The sequence below is a fragment of the Platalea leucorodia genome (assembly GCF_965183815.1).
Source record: "Platalea leucorodia genome assembly, chromosome: 2".
NCBI classification, from domain to species: Eukaryota; Metazoa; Chordata; class Aves; order Pelecaniformes; family Threskiornithidae; genus Platalea; species Platalea leucorodia.
The window spans coordinates 21,083,929-21,101,566 of NC_138824.1; the positions used below are offsets into that span (position 1 = coordinate 21,083,929).

General features: G+C 37.3%; 1 protein-coding gene across 1 annotated transcript in view; it reads left to right on the top strand.

Moving 5' to 3' along the window:
• The window catches only part of SGCG (sarcoglycan gamma), a gene marked incomplete at both ends in the record, with an annotated part of 71,416 nt that overhangs the window by 35,368 nt on the left and 18,410 nt on the right, over nt 1-17,638 (top strand). The window contains 2 exons of the mRNA XM_082337676.1: nt 2,992-3,111; nt 13,451-13,523. Of these exons, the coding sequence (XP_082193802.1) occupies nt 2,992-3,111; nt 13,451-13,523 (193 nt within the window). The remainder of the gene's footprint in view (nt 1-2,991; nt 3,112-13,450; nt 13,524-17,638) is intronic.

The window sequence follows — 17,638 nt, forward strand, 5'->3', positions numbered from 1 at the left end:
TTTGAAAGTTGTTCCACATATACTGAGATGTCTCATCTCTGGCATGAATAAAACATGTGCTTGAATTTGGTTTACCCTAGCATTCCCTCTAGAGATTTTAAATGCATCATTTATTATCCATACCATTCTTTGATAATGAGGATTATCTATAGGACAATTCTTGTCCCACTTTACTGAGGCATTCATGTTGAGAAAACTCTGGACCTAAAGATTCTTGTTAAAGATTTATTCAAGTCTGCAAGGACTAGGATCAAACAGGAGAGAAATCTGGATGCAAACCCAGCATGGGCAAGGCCATGAGATGTAGTTTCAAAGAGCCACCAGTTAAGACTACTTTGGGAAGTATATAATGTGCAGTGAGTGCTCTCAGTGCTTGTAGTGTTTTTTCTTATTTCAGTCTAGCTTTAAAACATAATGGGCGTAGTTCACAATGCACCCATCTTAGATCCTACCTAACTGCCCCTCTACATGATTAAATTCAATGTTTAGTTTCTCCTAACTCTTGCACAGAAAAAAAAGTTAAGACCAATAGGCACCAAACTTTTCTTAAGCAATAAAAATCCTTAAATACCTTAATAAGTCACTCAGTGCATGACCAGAAGCATCTAAAGTAGGAAAGCATTTAGCAGGTAGGAACAGACGGCATCTACATTAGCAACCAAACCAGGCCAGGACCCACAGTCTACCCCAGGGGCAGATGGCATGGCACAACTGTCATTACACAGCTTAGCCCACTTCCCTCCAGAGCTGGAGAGCTTCATCTATCCCATCTGTGAGGAACAGCCCCTGGTCAGGGGCACTGTCTGGGAGGTTGCTGTGTGGCACAGGTCGAGACGGTGCCAAGGAGCACACTACCAGATTAGCAGAAATTGGCAATGCTTGTGTCTCCTCTGACTTGACTTTCTCTAATTTATTGGTGTGGATGTATTCATTAGCTTGCTAAAACTGCTCAGCCAGGATGCACACTTTTTTGCAAATGCTGTTATACCTCTTGTTCTTCTTCTAAGAGATGTTTCTCTGTTTTTCCCCTATCTCATTATTTTAGGGTAGGAGTCCCTCAGTTTCTCCTGTTAAAGGTGTTTGCCTTGCCTGGAATAATGAGATATTAATTGAGTGGAAGAAAAAAGGAGAGCCCAATAATGGGCTTATGTGGTCTGATGTTAAAAACTATTGGCTGGCAGTGGAAAGGCTGAATCCCAGCGTTGCTGTAGTCACTGTGGGGTCAGTCCATACATGGACTAGTTTAATTAAACTGGTATATATTGCATCTCCAGTTGTATCAGTATGATGTTCTGTATGGACACCATGCCTGAAATTTGCATTAGGACAGCTGAGAAGGTCAGTCTGCACAACATGCATTTGTTTACTTTGGTTAGGTGAGAGAAAAAGAATTTGGTCCAAGGTATGTAAATGCTATTTAGTATGTATATATTCACCCTAAATTCAAACAGTTAAAGCACTTCCTGTCTCTTCATAACTATTTTCTTTTGTCACGTCACATCTCTCTGTGAATTAATCTACATTCCGTAACAATCTAGTTAGCAAAAACCTGTCAATTTTCTGGCAATATGGCAGATGTACAAATTAAATTAATCAATTCGTGCTGTTTGAGGTAGCTCTTTCCTGTTCTTACTATGAGAAATGTGAAAAACGTTTCTTTGACAAGATTGCTTGTAAAATAGATTCAGCGAATTAGCAAATCAAGAAGATAAATGTACTCCTAGACAAGATCAAGTTAGGCCTGGTGCAAATCATGTCACACTTCTCCAGTTCTTTCAAATCCATTGTTTTTTCCAACACTTAATAATCAATGAAAATTTCTGTGTCTGCCAAGGTGCTGAGAAGGGAAGAACCGAAGTGCCCCTACTCAGGCCCAGCAATTTATTTTCAAAGATGACTGCCTTTGTACCAAGGAAATCAGTAGATGGCATAGGAAATCAGTAGATAGAGTCGGTCTCTTCTCCCAAGTAACAAGTGATAGGACAAGAGGAAATGGCCTCAAGCTGCTCCAGGGGAAGTTTAGGTTGGATATTAGGAAAAACTTCTTCACTGAAAGGGTAGTCAGGCACTGGACCAGGCTGCCCAGGGAAGTGGTTGAGTCTCCATCCCTGGAGGTATTTAAAAGACGAGTAGACGTGGTGCTTAGGGACATGGTTTAGTGGTGGACTTGGCAGTGCTAGGTTAACAGTTGGACTTGATGATCTTAAAGGTCTTTTCCAACCTTAACGATTCTATGATTCTATGGAATAGACATTCAAAGTTACGTGATGAGAATTTTTAATTGATCAGATTGTTAGAAAGGGTAATATTAAGGGTTTGATTTATATCTGCTTACCAAGCCAACACTGTAGAACAGAATGTTTTACTCAGTTTAGGATCTGGAAATATGTAAAGACTCTCTTGCACACAATTATTTTAATTTTTGGAGTTCCAGATCCAATTGCAAATACTCTCGCAGCTTTTTGAAACTCTTCTAAGAATGTGATCTGTAACATTTGTTAGGTATGTGGAGCTAAACTGGCATGTGTCATGAAGAGCTGAGAGTCCTGCCCTGACATGGGATGCTTGTCATTTTAAAGCATTTGAGCCTCCCTAATCAAAAGGGATGATGCTGCAAAGACTTTGATAACAGTTTCTATGTTTAAAAAAAAAAATGGTAGACTGATCAAAGAATCTTAGCAGTTTCAACACCAAGAACATAATTGTTTGTCTTGATCAATTCATGAGGGATTTCTTAAATTCCCTGGAAACCCAACTTGAAAGCACAACTCCAGGCACAGTTTTGAACAACAAATTAGATCATGTAAACAGACTTACCAGTTTCGGTACTTAGAGGGCCACTGTCCTTAGAATATCTGGGTGCTTCATGATCCTTAATGTACTTGAATGAGTCATTAAATTATTAAGACCACAATTCAAATTATTAGGAATTTATATAGGAAACTGAAGAAAGCTGATGTAATTATTCCATTATTCTACTGTGCTTTGCAGGTCCTAAAATGGTAGAATTCCATGGTCAGCAATTTCAGATCAACTCAAAGGACGGCAAGCCACTTTTTACAGTGGATGAAAATGAGGTTGTAATTGGCACAGATAAGCTTCGAGTCACAGGTTTGTAACAGTTTAATAAATGCCCAAATAATAGCCACAAAAAAAGCACAATAAAAATGGCAATTTTTAATATGTCATTGTGTGTGAACACAATGGTTTTACCTCATTAGGAAATAGAAATCTGAAGGTATTCTAACCTTTTTCAATAAATAATAGTAAGAACCTTTAACAGCAAAATAATAATATGTATATATAAATATGTATATATCTCTGTATGTGTGTATTTTATTTGAAAGCCATTAGTGATTGGAACTGTACTGGTGCATTTTTTTCTGAATTATTTAATGTTTCCAGTGCACACTGTTAACTGAGGCTGAAAAAATTCTAAATATTCTGGTTTGAGTTGTATTGAGTTTTATTTGTGGAAACTTTTTAGGCTCTCTCTGATATTTTTATATGGTTTTATCTTTCAAAGTGAAAGCCACTGTATTTCTGCTCTGTGTGTAGCACGTGTCACAGGATGGTATTTGTGGTATATTTAAAATGTCATCCGTCAAAAGACAAGTTTGTCTTAGGCTATTTCTGCAAATCACAAAAGTACTCGTTTACAAAGTAAGACGTCAAAGTTATCACCTGAAAAGCTATTTCCTTTCATATGACCTGATAAAGTCAACCTTCATTTTCCAGATGTAAGGTTGCATTAAAACAGGTACATCAAGGTGTGATTTCTCTTTAAGCAGAAGAGTCCATCAAAGGAAATACTGAAATTATCCTGTAACTTGTTTTCAATTACATTTTTAATATTTTTAACCTGATTGCAACTATCATTTTTAACTTTTGCTAATTATTGGTCCTCTGAAATCTTGAGGTCTTAATTTGAATGGATATATTCATATTATTTCACTGTGCAAAACTACAAATGTGGTAGTAGCTATACAATTAGTGTTTCAAAGCCAAAGTTAAGTTATAATAACTGTGTTAATAAATTTTGTTTACGCCTGAGGGTCTTATCTTAAGTTTTTTACTTTTTAACCTAATTGAAATTACAACTTTGTTTATCCAGGAAACCATATCAAATAATTATTGTTTGCCCAAGGGATGCTAAACTTTAATAGAAAAGCATGTTTAACAAAGATATGAAAAACTGCATAATTGTTAACTGATTTGGAAAAGGTCTATCTCTGCTTAAAGTAAGTAAAAATCATTCATACATGAGTTGAAATGATTATGCTAAAACATGTATTCTGACTCGTCCAATATTAATCTTTACACTGCAAGGGTAATTGTTTACTTTAGCAGATATTGTAGAAACACACATTGCCTGTTTCTTTTTAACACTGTAGTACAATTCAAAAGCAAATCCATTAAAGTCGTTGAAGTTATTTCAGGGTAGAATTAATATGAGAGGAGTTTCATGCCTACTTTGCTTCAAATTAATTTATTAAAGTTGTGATTTAAATGATACTATTAGCATGAAGGATAAATTAGTAATACTTTGCGTACTGAGATAATTTTTTAAACATTTTAGACAGAGAACAAGATCAATGTGGAATAAATTTTGAAGAGTTCATACCATAAGAAACTATGTCAGGCTTAAAACACACAAAGAACATTTTGCAGTTTTTTACATACAATATAGTGAACTATTTGATTTTACTTCTCCTTATTTATGTGAATTGTGAAAAGCTCAGTAACAATTTGTAAGAAAACTTGACAGTTTTCAACTAAAATATAATACAGCACAGTGCAAATGTCTGTGATTTATGGTATTTCAGGAAAAATGAAAAAATCTAAGAATAAGCTAATCCAACCCAACACCTCAGGAATTGTCAGTTTCCAAGAATTTGGTATGTTTGACCTCATACTGTTGCAGTTCAGACATTTTCTGTCCCATGTGGTAGAACAAAATAGTGGCAGACTCTCTCTGTTCTCCTTAGAAGAGCAAATGCCTGGGGAAAGCCATGATCAGCAAAGTGTCTCAGATACCCCACAAGGTCACAGATGGGTCTAGATGCTCATGTTCAGACAACTGAATTGAACCCCCAGTCAACACAGTCAATGCAGCCGAGAACATGATTCATCTCACCTTGAAGGAGACACCTAGTCCTGGCATGCAGAGAGCTCTTCTGCTGACCAAATGCAGTTGTCTACTTTAGGATGGGTTCAATGGCTCCCTTGAATACAGGGGCTGAGTTCAGATGTTTAAACATAAGCATCCAGCAGTGTTTGAAACACCTTAGGGTATGTGAGACACCACATGGTATCGCTGTACCTACAAGAGACACTTACTTCGATCGGTGCAGCTGGAGGCCAGGCAGGATGTACAAGGGTATTTTAGATGACAGTAGGTACATATGATTAGGCAACTAAATTCTGCCTGTAGCTCATCTGTGACACCTACATCGTCGACACTTAAATTTAAGTGTATGAAACTGAAGCTCAGCTTAACCCATCATGACAATTAATGCCATCTGGAGAAGCATGTACTCCAATTACATCCTCTAATATTATTTCAGTAATGATCTGCATCTTTTGCAGACATTTATTATGCTGCTACAGAGGTATCGAACATCAGCATTTTGTTCTGGTAGGGTTTTATACATTCAGTTGGCATTAGCGTCAGTGAAACCCACCTTGTGACCGTGTATTGGCTGTCAAAGAGCCAATTGCTTTATAACTAACAATATTGTCATGGCAGAAGGAGTGAAGTCACAACACTGGCTGGAAACAAAGTTCTTTCTTTGGCACAAATGGCTAGAGTCCACAGCTGTAGCAGTCCTGTTTTTCCACTCCCTTTCCTGCTCTGCAAACTTGCCAACTGGAAGGCTGTCCATAGGAGGGAGAAAATAGGCCCAAGTAAATAAAATTATATAGAATAGAAAAATAATTAATATTCAGCAGTTATAAAATGGTCTCAACTACTGCACAAAAAAACTTTTTAACAAGTACAAATAATAATTTATATATTGTGACTGTTGTATAGGATAATATTTTGGTGATGAGTACATAGGAAATTAATAGAAGGCAGTTGCTTACCCTCCACTCTTCTTAAAAAAAAGCTAGCAAGGCAGAGGTGATCAGTATCTTTATGGAGAAGTGTATTATATCACCCTTTCTCCAGTTTACTACTTGTCCTTCTGCTTGCTTGTCTTTCATAATCTCTTAAAAATATTTGCTGAGTATTGTCGGTGATTTTGTAGTGCTCTGTTCTATGGAAAGGTTTTCAGTTTGAGTAGCTAACACTGAGGAGCAATGTGAAGATGTGTGTTTAATTTAAACTTTTCTTCTCAGAAGGTAAGTTAAGTAGGAGACAATTTGAGGATATGAATAAACGTTCTGTTAGACTTCGAAGAGGCAGATAGTCCTTGCTAGATAGTGGGGGGGGGATTTTAATGACACTTGCTGACTTCAGTCCTTTTGTTAAGAAAAATTAATATCTTGATCTTGTGTGTTTTAGGATTAAATTATGTTATATTCATAAACAATAGTCTATAAAATAGTAAATATAGTAATATTAAGCTCATAATTAATGTCATTTCTTTGCATTTTAAAAGATAAAGTAGGGAATGAATATTAGAAATCAGTTTAGGGCCATTTTGAAAAAAAATTTGTCCTGAGGTTATTTTTTTTAATGTCATACTGTTCAAACTTAATGCTGTTTGATGAAGAAATTTTTCTCACAGGGAGGCAAGGTTTTACTCTTGCTTAGAGGTGACAGCTCTAGAATATGTAAATAAGCCTTTTCATTCCCTCTTACATTCCCCCCTCTGGAGCATTAACACTGATGCTTCCTGTTGGCTTTCTTCCATTAGCCCCTATTTCCATGCGAGTGATACTATCTCTGTTAGCACTTACCTGTCTTTCAGAGCAGGGTGTCTGTGTTAGGAAGTGGGAGACGGAGGCTGAATTCCTCCTTGGCCCAGGGGACTTCAATCCTGCAGTCCCACCTTCCAGGACAGTGCTCTGTAATGCCATACAAAATGTTAGGTGCCCAGTGTGAGGGGACGGCTGGGAACAAGCACTCTTGATGTCTGCCAGCAAAGTGAAGCTCTGCCTCTGACTACGTGCTCCCTCATTTCTTCCTCTTTCATCGTTCACCTTAAAAAGTGAAGCAGAGGGTGAGATCCCCAGAGTTGTTCACTGCTAAGCGTGGGTTCAGTCTCCTCCAGTGAGGAGGGAATGCTCCAATGACAATACTGTTTTATAAAGACATTTGGAAAGAATGCTGTAATTGCTGGGTTTTAGGGCTTACTCCAGTGCTCTTGGTTTGCACAGGCTGGGAACTAGCAATACAATTGGACTCCTCTGGGGAGTTCGGTCTCTCTGGTCTCTCTCTGCTCTCTCTGCCTTGTTTCTGAGCCACAGTGGTGCTTAGACCATGAAACCAGCCATCATGGACCAAGGGACAGGAACAGATCCCTAAAACAAGGATCTGGTTTATTTCAAACAGCTTCAGCAGCCACAATCGCACTCAGGCCTCACAAGTCTCTCTTTGTATAGATGTTCGCTCCCCTCCTCCAATCAATTTTGCCAGGCTCCTCTTGCTGACATCTCTCTGTGCATATCTGGTCATCTTTAAGGCAAAAAGTCCCAACTTTGATAGGAATCTTAAAGTTGGACTAGAACAGGCGTCTGATTTATCAGCTCACATCCCTTTCATAGACAGAGAAGTAGGTCGTGTAATTTCTTTTATAATCTTATCAAGCTATATCTCAAATTCAAACAAACACTATTCATTTTTATATCACCAAATGTGAACTTATGTCTAAAGGATGCTGTAGGAGAAATACAAAAGGCTGTGTATAAACAGGTCCCAGAGTGAAATTAGGAAAGCCTGTGAGACAGAAGAGTTCCCTCTACTGCCATGCGCTCTTCCTTGTGCCTTGCAGCTCTGCACATCCCATAGAAAGACATTGTGAGGACACCTTTGGCATGTGGCATCCCACGCCTGCTGCGAGGTGCCCCCAGCAGCCTCTCAGCCCACTTGTGAGCAGGCTGCAGATCTAGTTTTGAGGATGGCTTTAAAAGTGACCTCAAGACTCAATAGGGCATTCTGAATTTTAATTACAAAAAGAAGTAGATTTCTGAGTAATAAAGTTTAGGAATGTTGTCAAAGCAAAGCATTCAGGATCAGAAAATATTACTAGACAAGTTAGTTTGAGCCTAAATAATTGAGAAGGGAGCTCATGTATAGAGAGGTAAGCCTAAACCTGGATGGCCTGATAAAGTCATATTTGCGAAATAGTTGAGATATCACTTTATTAGTGACTTGTCCTTTACTTGCCTATCGCCTCTTTCCCAGTGTCATCTGAAATCATCAGTAATTACTTTTTTTTTTCCCAAGTCCATGATAAAATATTACATCACATTTGGCCCCACTAGTAACACATCCCCTCACTCATCGTTTTCTGTTTGCAATTATGTTTTAAGACCTATCAGTCAATTTTAATCCATATAATGCATTCCAGGCTGATTTGTGTTGCTCTAATCTCTTAATCAAAATGTGATGTGGCATCAAAGTAAATGCCTATGGAAGTTTATTACACCCATATTATTACCTTTATCAGCCAAGCTTGTCATCTCATTTACAATTCAAAGATATAAATGTATTTAGTAATGTCATACCCAGTGCTATACTGCATACAAAAAAGGTGCAAGAAGTACAGAAGATGGTATTTAATTAATCTGCTAGAGGACCTTAGTATTTTGTGCTTGCCTTTCATACTCTTGACTTTCGCCTGGGTGTCCATGAGAAAGAGTGCAACTGAAATTCTCGTGGTTTTCCCTGAAGCCACTGGTACAAGTACTTACAACCTTTAATTCCACTTTTAATTTGTTTTGGAACTACAAATCGATAATGATGAGTAATTGTATGGATTTCTAAAGATGATAAAGGAATTATATGAAAATCAGGCAGAGCACAGAGTAGAGCTTTTCAGAGTCTGCCCATGCTGGTGATGTCTAATGTGGAGGCAAAACTCACCAGCTGAGTTTGAGAGACACATCTTTTCCTTTCGAAGTCATTATTTATTTTGTCAGCGGTAGCAGATAATAGACTGCGTTCATGTAGTTAAACTACTAGGCTCCACTTACCTTTTATTACTCTGATTATTATTCTGATGGCTACATATGCCGTTTCATGATTCTATGAATAGCCATTAATGTTACTTTTGCAAAATATTAATGGAAGTGATGATTTCCTTCCCTAGTCTTTCTAATAATTGAAACTGTATGGTTTATAGCAAGTGGACTAAATAAAAAATTGTTTTTTTACACACAGACATAGCAGGAAAATTTATAAAAATGCAAACATAAGACTAGATTTTTAATAGCAGTAAACCAGTGTCATACCATTAGGTTTTAACAACTGTCTAACAGAAAAGGAGATGGATTCCAAACCATACCCAAGTGGAAGAGCACACCATAGAACGTATGTTGGTATAGTAGATGCATGCATGAGTAAGAAAAAGGAAGGGGAAAATAAAGGAAATTTTAAAATGCCTTCCAAGGTCATCAAGCCAAAATATGCATCCACAACAGCATTTTGTTCAGTCAGGACTGCACTTTTGGTGCAGATCTGATGGTTCTGACAGTTCTCGCGTCCCACTGGTTCATACCATGGAGGAGTCAGGCAGTGAATACAGTGCATTCCTTTTGGACGAAACTAATCTGAGAAATGGGCTCCAAGAATCCATTTACTTAATCAAAATTGCAAATATGTTTTAAGTCCATAGAATGAGACTAGAGTGGTCCAAAGTAAAATCCCCTAAATCTGTATAGTACGAGCAGCACATCTTTAGCACCAAGTCTATCACTCTATAAATCCACCCTTTTCAGGTCACGTTACCTCCTAACACAGACATACCTAAAGATGTCAACTACAATTGGAAGACATTAAGATCAAGCTATCTCCCCTGATAAATCAAGTGTTTGGAGATCATTCAAAGTTACTGACACGGTAAGTATTTTGTTAGCACAGGTAGTATTGTGACAGTATGTATTTGACTGAAATTACAACTCATTCACTGTAATCCAAGATGAAAATCTGAGTGAGGAAAACAGTGAAATGCTTGCTTTGCTAAGAATTGTCAGGTAGGACATAGTGCAATGAAGGACAGTGAGGGATCATGATATATTCTCAAAGGACCACAGTGTCAGAGGAATCACATTTGAGGCAGTCTCTGCTCAAAGAAAAACTTGAATTCATTGCCACCTCTAGCTGGCAAGTAAACTAAGTGAGGAGTTTTGGCAGATCAGCATATCCCTGCAAAATATCTTAGTTGTACCAAATCAGCATTTTCTGACAAACTTATTTAATTCCTTAGGAGTTTTTTTTCATCATCTCCAATTTGTAAGGTTGCCACCTTGTAACACCCACCAGCACAAATACAAGAACAGGAGAATAATTAACTACATCTGGCCAGCCATTAGGTTTTATCTTGCAAAATAATCTTAATGTTAATGAAGAAGGGTTAAAGCCCTGTCTGAATTAGTTAATTTTATATTTTTCCAGTGTTATGTTCATGCCAGTTAGCAGATTCCAGAAAGGCTCCTCTATTTAAATTGATGATGAGGATATCAACAGCTAAATAAAATTCAAATAGAAGCTTAGAAATCCATGCTTCCTTGAAGTGGTGAAGTGATTCAGCATGGTAATTCTTATATTTTGTGCACTTCTCTTCCACCCAAGCTAAGGAGATTTCATTCTAAGGAATTATGATTTCAGCTAGAGCTGTTCCCAAAAAGCAGCATGTTTCATGCTTTCTTAGGACATCCTGAGAACTTTCCCCCAGCCCCCGTGAAGTGACAGCCTTCCTAACAGTTGGCTCGGCAGTTTTAATGATATCATTTTTAATGGTATCTCTTGATTTCACTTTTTTTCCTTTCACCATGTTCTCTGTGGTTGCCCCCACTAACTTTTATGATCCTTTTCTCTTTATACCACATCTAATACTACATCTATACCATCTACACCATACTTTCTAATCATCCATTTCCCCTTGTCTTTCCTTCCCTCTGCCTGATTCTACATGTACTTTCACTTTTTCATCCCAATCTCATCAGGTCTTCCATACAGAACACAGAAAAAAACAGTTTTCTTTTGTTTGCACACATATTTGCATTTAATATGTTAACTATGATAATATTAATATGTAAATAAGCATGCACATGCATACATGCATATTCACTAGCCTGCAGCTCAAGAGGGGTCTTAAGAGTTTGTTTCTCTAGATGGAGTCCAAAGCCCTGACTTAAGGTTTTCTACAGCCCAGAATTCTTTCCCACAGATAACTGCATTCTGTTTTAATTCAAAGAGCAGCCAGAAAAGCCACGTTGAGTAATATCCTAGCTATTAAAATATATTGCCTTGCTACATATTTACCTGAAAAGCACTTAGATATGTGAATCCTCTAAGCTGGAGGAGATGACTCATCCTAAGGCCTCCCCAATTTTGGATGACTGCCTTCACAAAGCCAATGAATGTGAGACTCCACCCTTGCTGCAGCTGGCGGTGTTTAGCTGGTTTTTTGAGCAGCCTTGAGATGGCTCGAGTTGAGGGGTTTTTGTACTACTTCAGTTAGTTCCCTGATCCTAGTGAAGCTTAGGCAGGAGATGGTTACTGAGCTGGTGATACTGCAATGACACTAATCCTCAGGAGAACAGAAATGGAGCTGCTTGGAGAACTTTCAGGTCCAACAGGGAGGCTCCTGGTGAGGCTGGGTGCCTGCCTATTGTGGGAACAGTTTGGAGCTTTGAACAAGTTCTTTTGGTAGGGCATATCTTTAGTGCTGAAAATAAAAAGATGCAGAGTAGGGCACTTACATGAGGCCTGCCTGCAGAGGGATGAGGCCCCTCTGTAAAGCAGCTGTGCACACATGGAACAAGGAGGCTCTGAAGGAGGGAGCAACATTACAGCAACAAGTTTCCTGGTCTGCTGCCTGGTTCAGTGCAGTAGATGCATTTATCAAGTCAATATTCACACTGATGAATAGGGCTTGCAAACCAAGTTTCCTGCCTTCTAGACAGATACTCTAATGATCATCATGTTATTCTGCAAGACTTAGATACTGCTACCTCCTTCTCTTCTGCCAGCAGCTATGTTTGGAGGGGAACAGGAGAGTGTTATTGTGTGGAAACTGGTGATATGAACATGCAATATTTAGGCACTTCATTAACTCTCTGACCATGATTTTTTTTACAATCTGAATTGCTCTCTTGAACCTCAGTGCCTTGAACCTAGGTTGAAAATTAACTGTTGTGCTGTTATAGGCATCCTGAATTCCTAAATAAGTTAAATGTCCAGGACCTAAAATTCATGTAAGTCCTTATTTGGATTTATCCTCTAAGCATTCAGTCTTGCTTCTTTTTCAAACTAGAAATTCTCAGAGGGGGACCAGCATCCATTGCATGCTGCACACTGCTATGAATTCGAGTCTTGAAAATTACTTTCTTTATTATCATAGTATTTCTTATACAAATTAACTTAGAACCACAAAGAAAGAGTACACTGCAGGAGTAAAAACACTAGATGCAAAGAAGAAAGAGCAAGGTTAAAAGTAGGTGGGCTACAAAGAAAAATTAAAATAATGATTTGTGACAACAAAGCCATGAACTCTGATTTTCAGGAGGGTACTGATATTAAGGTGATGAGGCACAGTAGCCCCTTTACAGGAAGGATCTTATGAACAGGTCAAGAATCTGCAGCCATGCACTTCATCTGGGTTCTGAATGTCTGGGCTTTAAGGTGTATTTGTCTGCAGCAGCACAACGCAAATAATTATTTCGTACTGATGACTTGCGTTGCTCCACCTATGCGTGTACCACCACCATCTGTACACATGTACCGCACAGAGGTAATCACTGTTTCTTCCTTGTTGGGATGAAACTACCTTTATTTCAAGAGGTAAACTACCTGATCCCATAGTCATTACCATTTTATGTGCGTAAACACTATTTTGTATTTGGCAAGTCTGCCTAAAAATAAGGGGAAATCTTTGGTGAAGCTACATGCCAGAATTTGTGCTATGTATGGAATAGTCTAAAATAAATATGATTTTTAAGTCTGTAATATTTGCAAAGGTTTTGTGGGATTTTAATTATCTCTGTTAACTCTAATGAGAGTTACATTGTAAAAATCTTATTTACTTATTTTGTTGTCCCAAGTAGTTTAAAATTTCTGTCTTCAGAGTTTTTAGATTTCATTGTAAGAATTTACACCTGTACTTTTACATTACCTGTGTATTGTGTTGTTCCAATCAATACTGTAATAGGACTGTATCTATATTTTGTCTCATTAATTGTTAACATATGTTTTTGTATGTTAATTTCTGATATCAAAGTTGCTATTTTTTTTACATTTGAACTTTTACAATACAGTATTTTTCTTTTTTTTTTTCAGGGCCTGAAGGAGCACTTTTTGAACACTCTGTAGAAACACCACTTGTCAAGGCAGAAGCTTTTAAACAACTTAGGTAAGAATTTATACATAAAAACATAAATCTAAGAGGTAAACATTGTTTGCTGTAGATATTCACATTTTTCTGAACAAGGGATTTTCAACAGCATTTACAGAACTACTAATAACTGGTTTTTCTATTTTATGCGACAAGTTATTGTTTTGAAGGAAAATTATACATTGCTCTGCAGTTTTGAAATATATTATGAATGACTTATTGCTGATGGTGAATATTTAAAGCCACATAAAATACTGTGGAAAGTTTTTCTGTAAACTTCTATTTTTCAATTTTAAAACACTTAAGTATGACTTTTTCTACAATAGAAGTTGCTTGTCTGCAGTAGGTCATCGACCTATAATTAGTCACGATTTTTAGAAACTAGTATCAATCTGAGGAAACAGACTAATAAGAAAAATTTGGAAGTGTGCAAAGCTCTGCATCACTAAAGAGCAGTTTGGGGTAAGAAAATCATTATAAAGTACCTGGTATGTTTCAGAGCTCCTTAACTCTGGGATAGCATTTCTTTGTGCATTATTCTACATAATTTTGAGTATTCCAAATTAGTTTATAGTATGTTGGTTATGATGAGGTAATAAACTCATTTTACGTTCTGTTCATGAACATGTTATGTTTCATTTTATAAGCCATTTCAAAGAAAGATTTGAAATGAAAGAGGATCTCTAACAATTATGCTTCTGTCCTTTCATACCTTGGCAGTCTGCTACTTTCTGTCATAATTTCTCTTCTTAGTGTTTCTTTTCCAACAGGGATAACTATTAGAGAGTAGCAGAAGATAATTAAAGCTTTCAAGAACACTGTACCTTGGTAACTGACTTTTCAAATTGAGAATGGCAAATGAGAGGCAGACTATTAAGATACTTCTTTTAATTTTCTCCTTGGTATTTAAGATTTACTTACAGTAAGACACCTTGTGCTTGCATTTGAAGACAGAATGAGCTCAAGACATTAGTTTTTACATGTTGATCTCCACTTTCAAAAATGTGTTTCTTCTACTGTGGTAGAATTTGGATGTGACAGACTTTGACCAATACGTAGGATTCTGCATTGTAGTGAACATTGTCCGGTTTTGGAGGGAGTGGATTCATTATGTTGTAAATTTGTCATTTCCTGTGATTATCTCAGTTTTGATAAAGTAGGACATCAAATTTTGTAATTACAAGGCCGAGAAGCTCTCTGCAAATTTTAACTGGATACATATCAATTATTTTCTGTGGTTGTTACTTTGGTTCAAATGCATCATTAATTAATAATATTTTAATAGACAAAGCTAATAGTTTTATCCTACAGCCATTATGCTGTATTACATTTTAAGTTCTTATCTGCACTTCATTTAAAAACAATTACACTGTTTCAGACTACATACAACTATTATTATAAATTTTTCATCTGTTTTTGAAATAGGATATCATTTGAAAGAAAACATTGAGATTAATTCAAAGTGTTTGTAAAGTTCTTCTGCATGGATGAGTTTACCTCGTGGCTTATCTCTTTAGTGATTTTTACCATGTTAACTATAAGCACATGTTTTGATCTAGAGTGTTGCTATGTGTTAGCAGAGCTCGAGTGTAATAGTTAAAATCCCATTCGGTTTTGTCTTCAATTAACTTAAAATAGTGGGAAGTACGGTTCCTTCCAGAATTTACAGAAGTTACACTAATAATAATTATAATGTCAAGGAAGTGCCTACATGGCCACATCAGCACTGACACATGCAACTGACATTAATATCTGACATAAATCCAGAGCTGCTAAACAGCTGTGCTAGAAACCGAGTTAGCTTAACCTGAAGAAAAATGCTGAGTATCAGGGCATGAAGCTGTGCAATGAATACAGCACTCACTCATGTCCTGGCTGGCAGCTGAAGACCTGAAGCTTACCCAGAGCAGTTCAAAATGCCTCATTCCTTTAATTTTTTTTTTTTTTTCTGTCTTCACCACCCATAATCAGTGTCAAGTCTGAAAGCAGAGATGGCAATGATTCCATGGAGGGCTTCTGGGGAGGATCGAGAAGCACATGCGTTTGTCTGCAGTGCAGATGCTAAGTTAAGATGTAGACAGAGAAGAGCAATTTACAAGGCTCATGCTGGAAAAAGGTTCTTTTCAAGGGTAACCTTAAACATCAGTGTAAACAAAATTCATGCATTCAGTTGTGAAGGGGCTGAGACAAGTTTACCAATGAATGGCAATTTTGTAATGCTTTATAAATATTGTTTCATTCCACACTGTTAAATATAGGAAGCTACTTACTGAAAAGCACTTCAATATGAAAATTTAAGATGCAATCTTAAGTATTACTGTTCTGTTTTAAATTTGAATATGCTTCCTTTCCAGATTAAGGTAGGAAGTATCAAGTTATAGATGATAATGATAATAATAATAAGCAAATAATACTAATTTATAATAAAAGCAAATAGTAAGAATAAGCAAATAGTAATAATAAGCAAATACCCTATTTGCTCTCCTCAAGCCTTATCTCCACGCTTTCACTATGTATTAATCCTCTGCTATTTTTCCTCTGTTTTGCCCTCAGTGGTTGTGCTGTGCCATGTGAATGTGATATGCTGGGTGAATGTGATATAAAGTGCCACGGTATGCAGCATTAAATATAGGGCATACTGCTTCAAGGAAACCCATCCAGTTCAAATGTAGTTGCATGTTTCAAGGAGCTGACTGGAAAGCTGTTAATGCTCATAACTTTTCAGCTTGTGTCATACGAACAGAGGCCACATTCATTCTCTGTCATTCAGATTTAGGGCAGTATCGCAAACAAAGCTGACACAAATGGCCTTCTGAATTACACATTCTGCTGACTTTCCTGTCCAAATGCCGAATTTCAAGATAGACCACTTTTCTGGAAATGAAGAGATAAGTGTGTTAGAACATATCTTTTTATAGCTAAGTAATGCAGACAGAGCAATACAATTATTCTGTGGTCAGTAACTGTCTTTTCATCTTGTAATTTGAAGGAAACATATAGAGTCCTTTTCAGTCTAATAGATTGAATTCGTGACTCACCCGTGAAGAAAAAGAGATGTGCTTGCACTTGCTTCCAACTGGTAGGAAGAATTATAGTAACAAAATCTACATTTCAAAATTGAAGTATGCCTAGGTTTAAAATAACATTGCCTACTTTTGAATTCCTTTCCTGGGGTTCTTATCTCTACCTAAGATACCTAGTTTCCATTTACAAAATTTGTTAAGACTTTAGGATGTAGTGGAGACCTAAAAACAGAGTGACATGTAAGAAGTGTCTGACAAACATCTCAATGTCATGGTTACAGTCAACGAGAAGATTTGGATATATCCAGGAAATATCCTCCCCAGACAATCACCACTGAAGAGGTACCAGGTTAAAATTAGCCAGTTGTAATTAGTGAGAACAGAAATATGTCTGGACTCCTACTTGTCTCTGCAATTCAGTTGCCTGGTGTAGTCAAGTGCCTATGCAGCTTCCAGGTGCAGGAGTGCTCCTTTGACAGCAAGTGCCTATCTGTTGAGACATCTGCTTTCCTCTGGCAGAACCTGCTCTTCTGTATGGTCATGCAACCACAGGAGAGCAAGCAAGAGGCAGCACAAGTTAGTCTGGTGTTTAGGGCATTCAGCCCAGAACAGGAGGAGACCAGGGGTTTGCAGTTATGATTTTAAAAGTAATCCTGGAAGAAGAACCAGATGAATGTCGTGACGACTAGGTTATCTCCTCTTTATTTGCTCGGTTTCTTGCCAGACTACTTGGTTGTGCAAAGACTGACATTCAACCCAGGGATGACCATAGTCCAGCTCTTTACTCCCACCAAGCTGTTTTGTAGTCTGGTAAATAGAGGTAATAGATACGTGTTTCATTCCCCTCAAGATGAGGAGGGATTGAACTGATGCTTCATAATTCCTTGCTGAATAGCAAAATCAATAGGATTGTATTATATGTACTATAACATTATATATATTATAATATATATTTTATATATTGTTTAGAATATTTTAAAAAGATGGGAAGTGTTACCTCTTCCATGGTTTTCCATTAAAGTGGCCACAGCCTTTGTGCTTTGGTGTGTATTTGGCATGTTGAGAACTTGCCTCAATTAGGTCTCCTGGGGGCTTCCATGGACTTTAGCT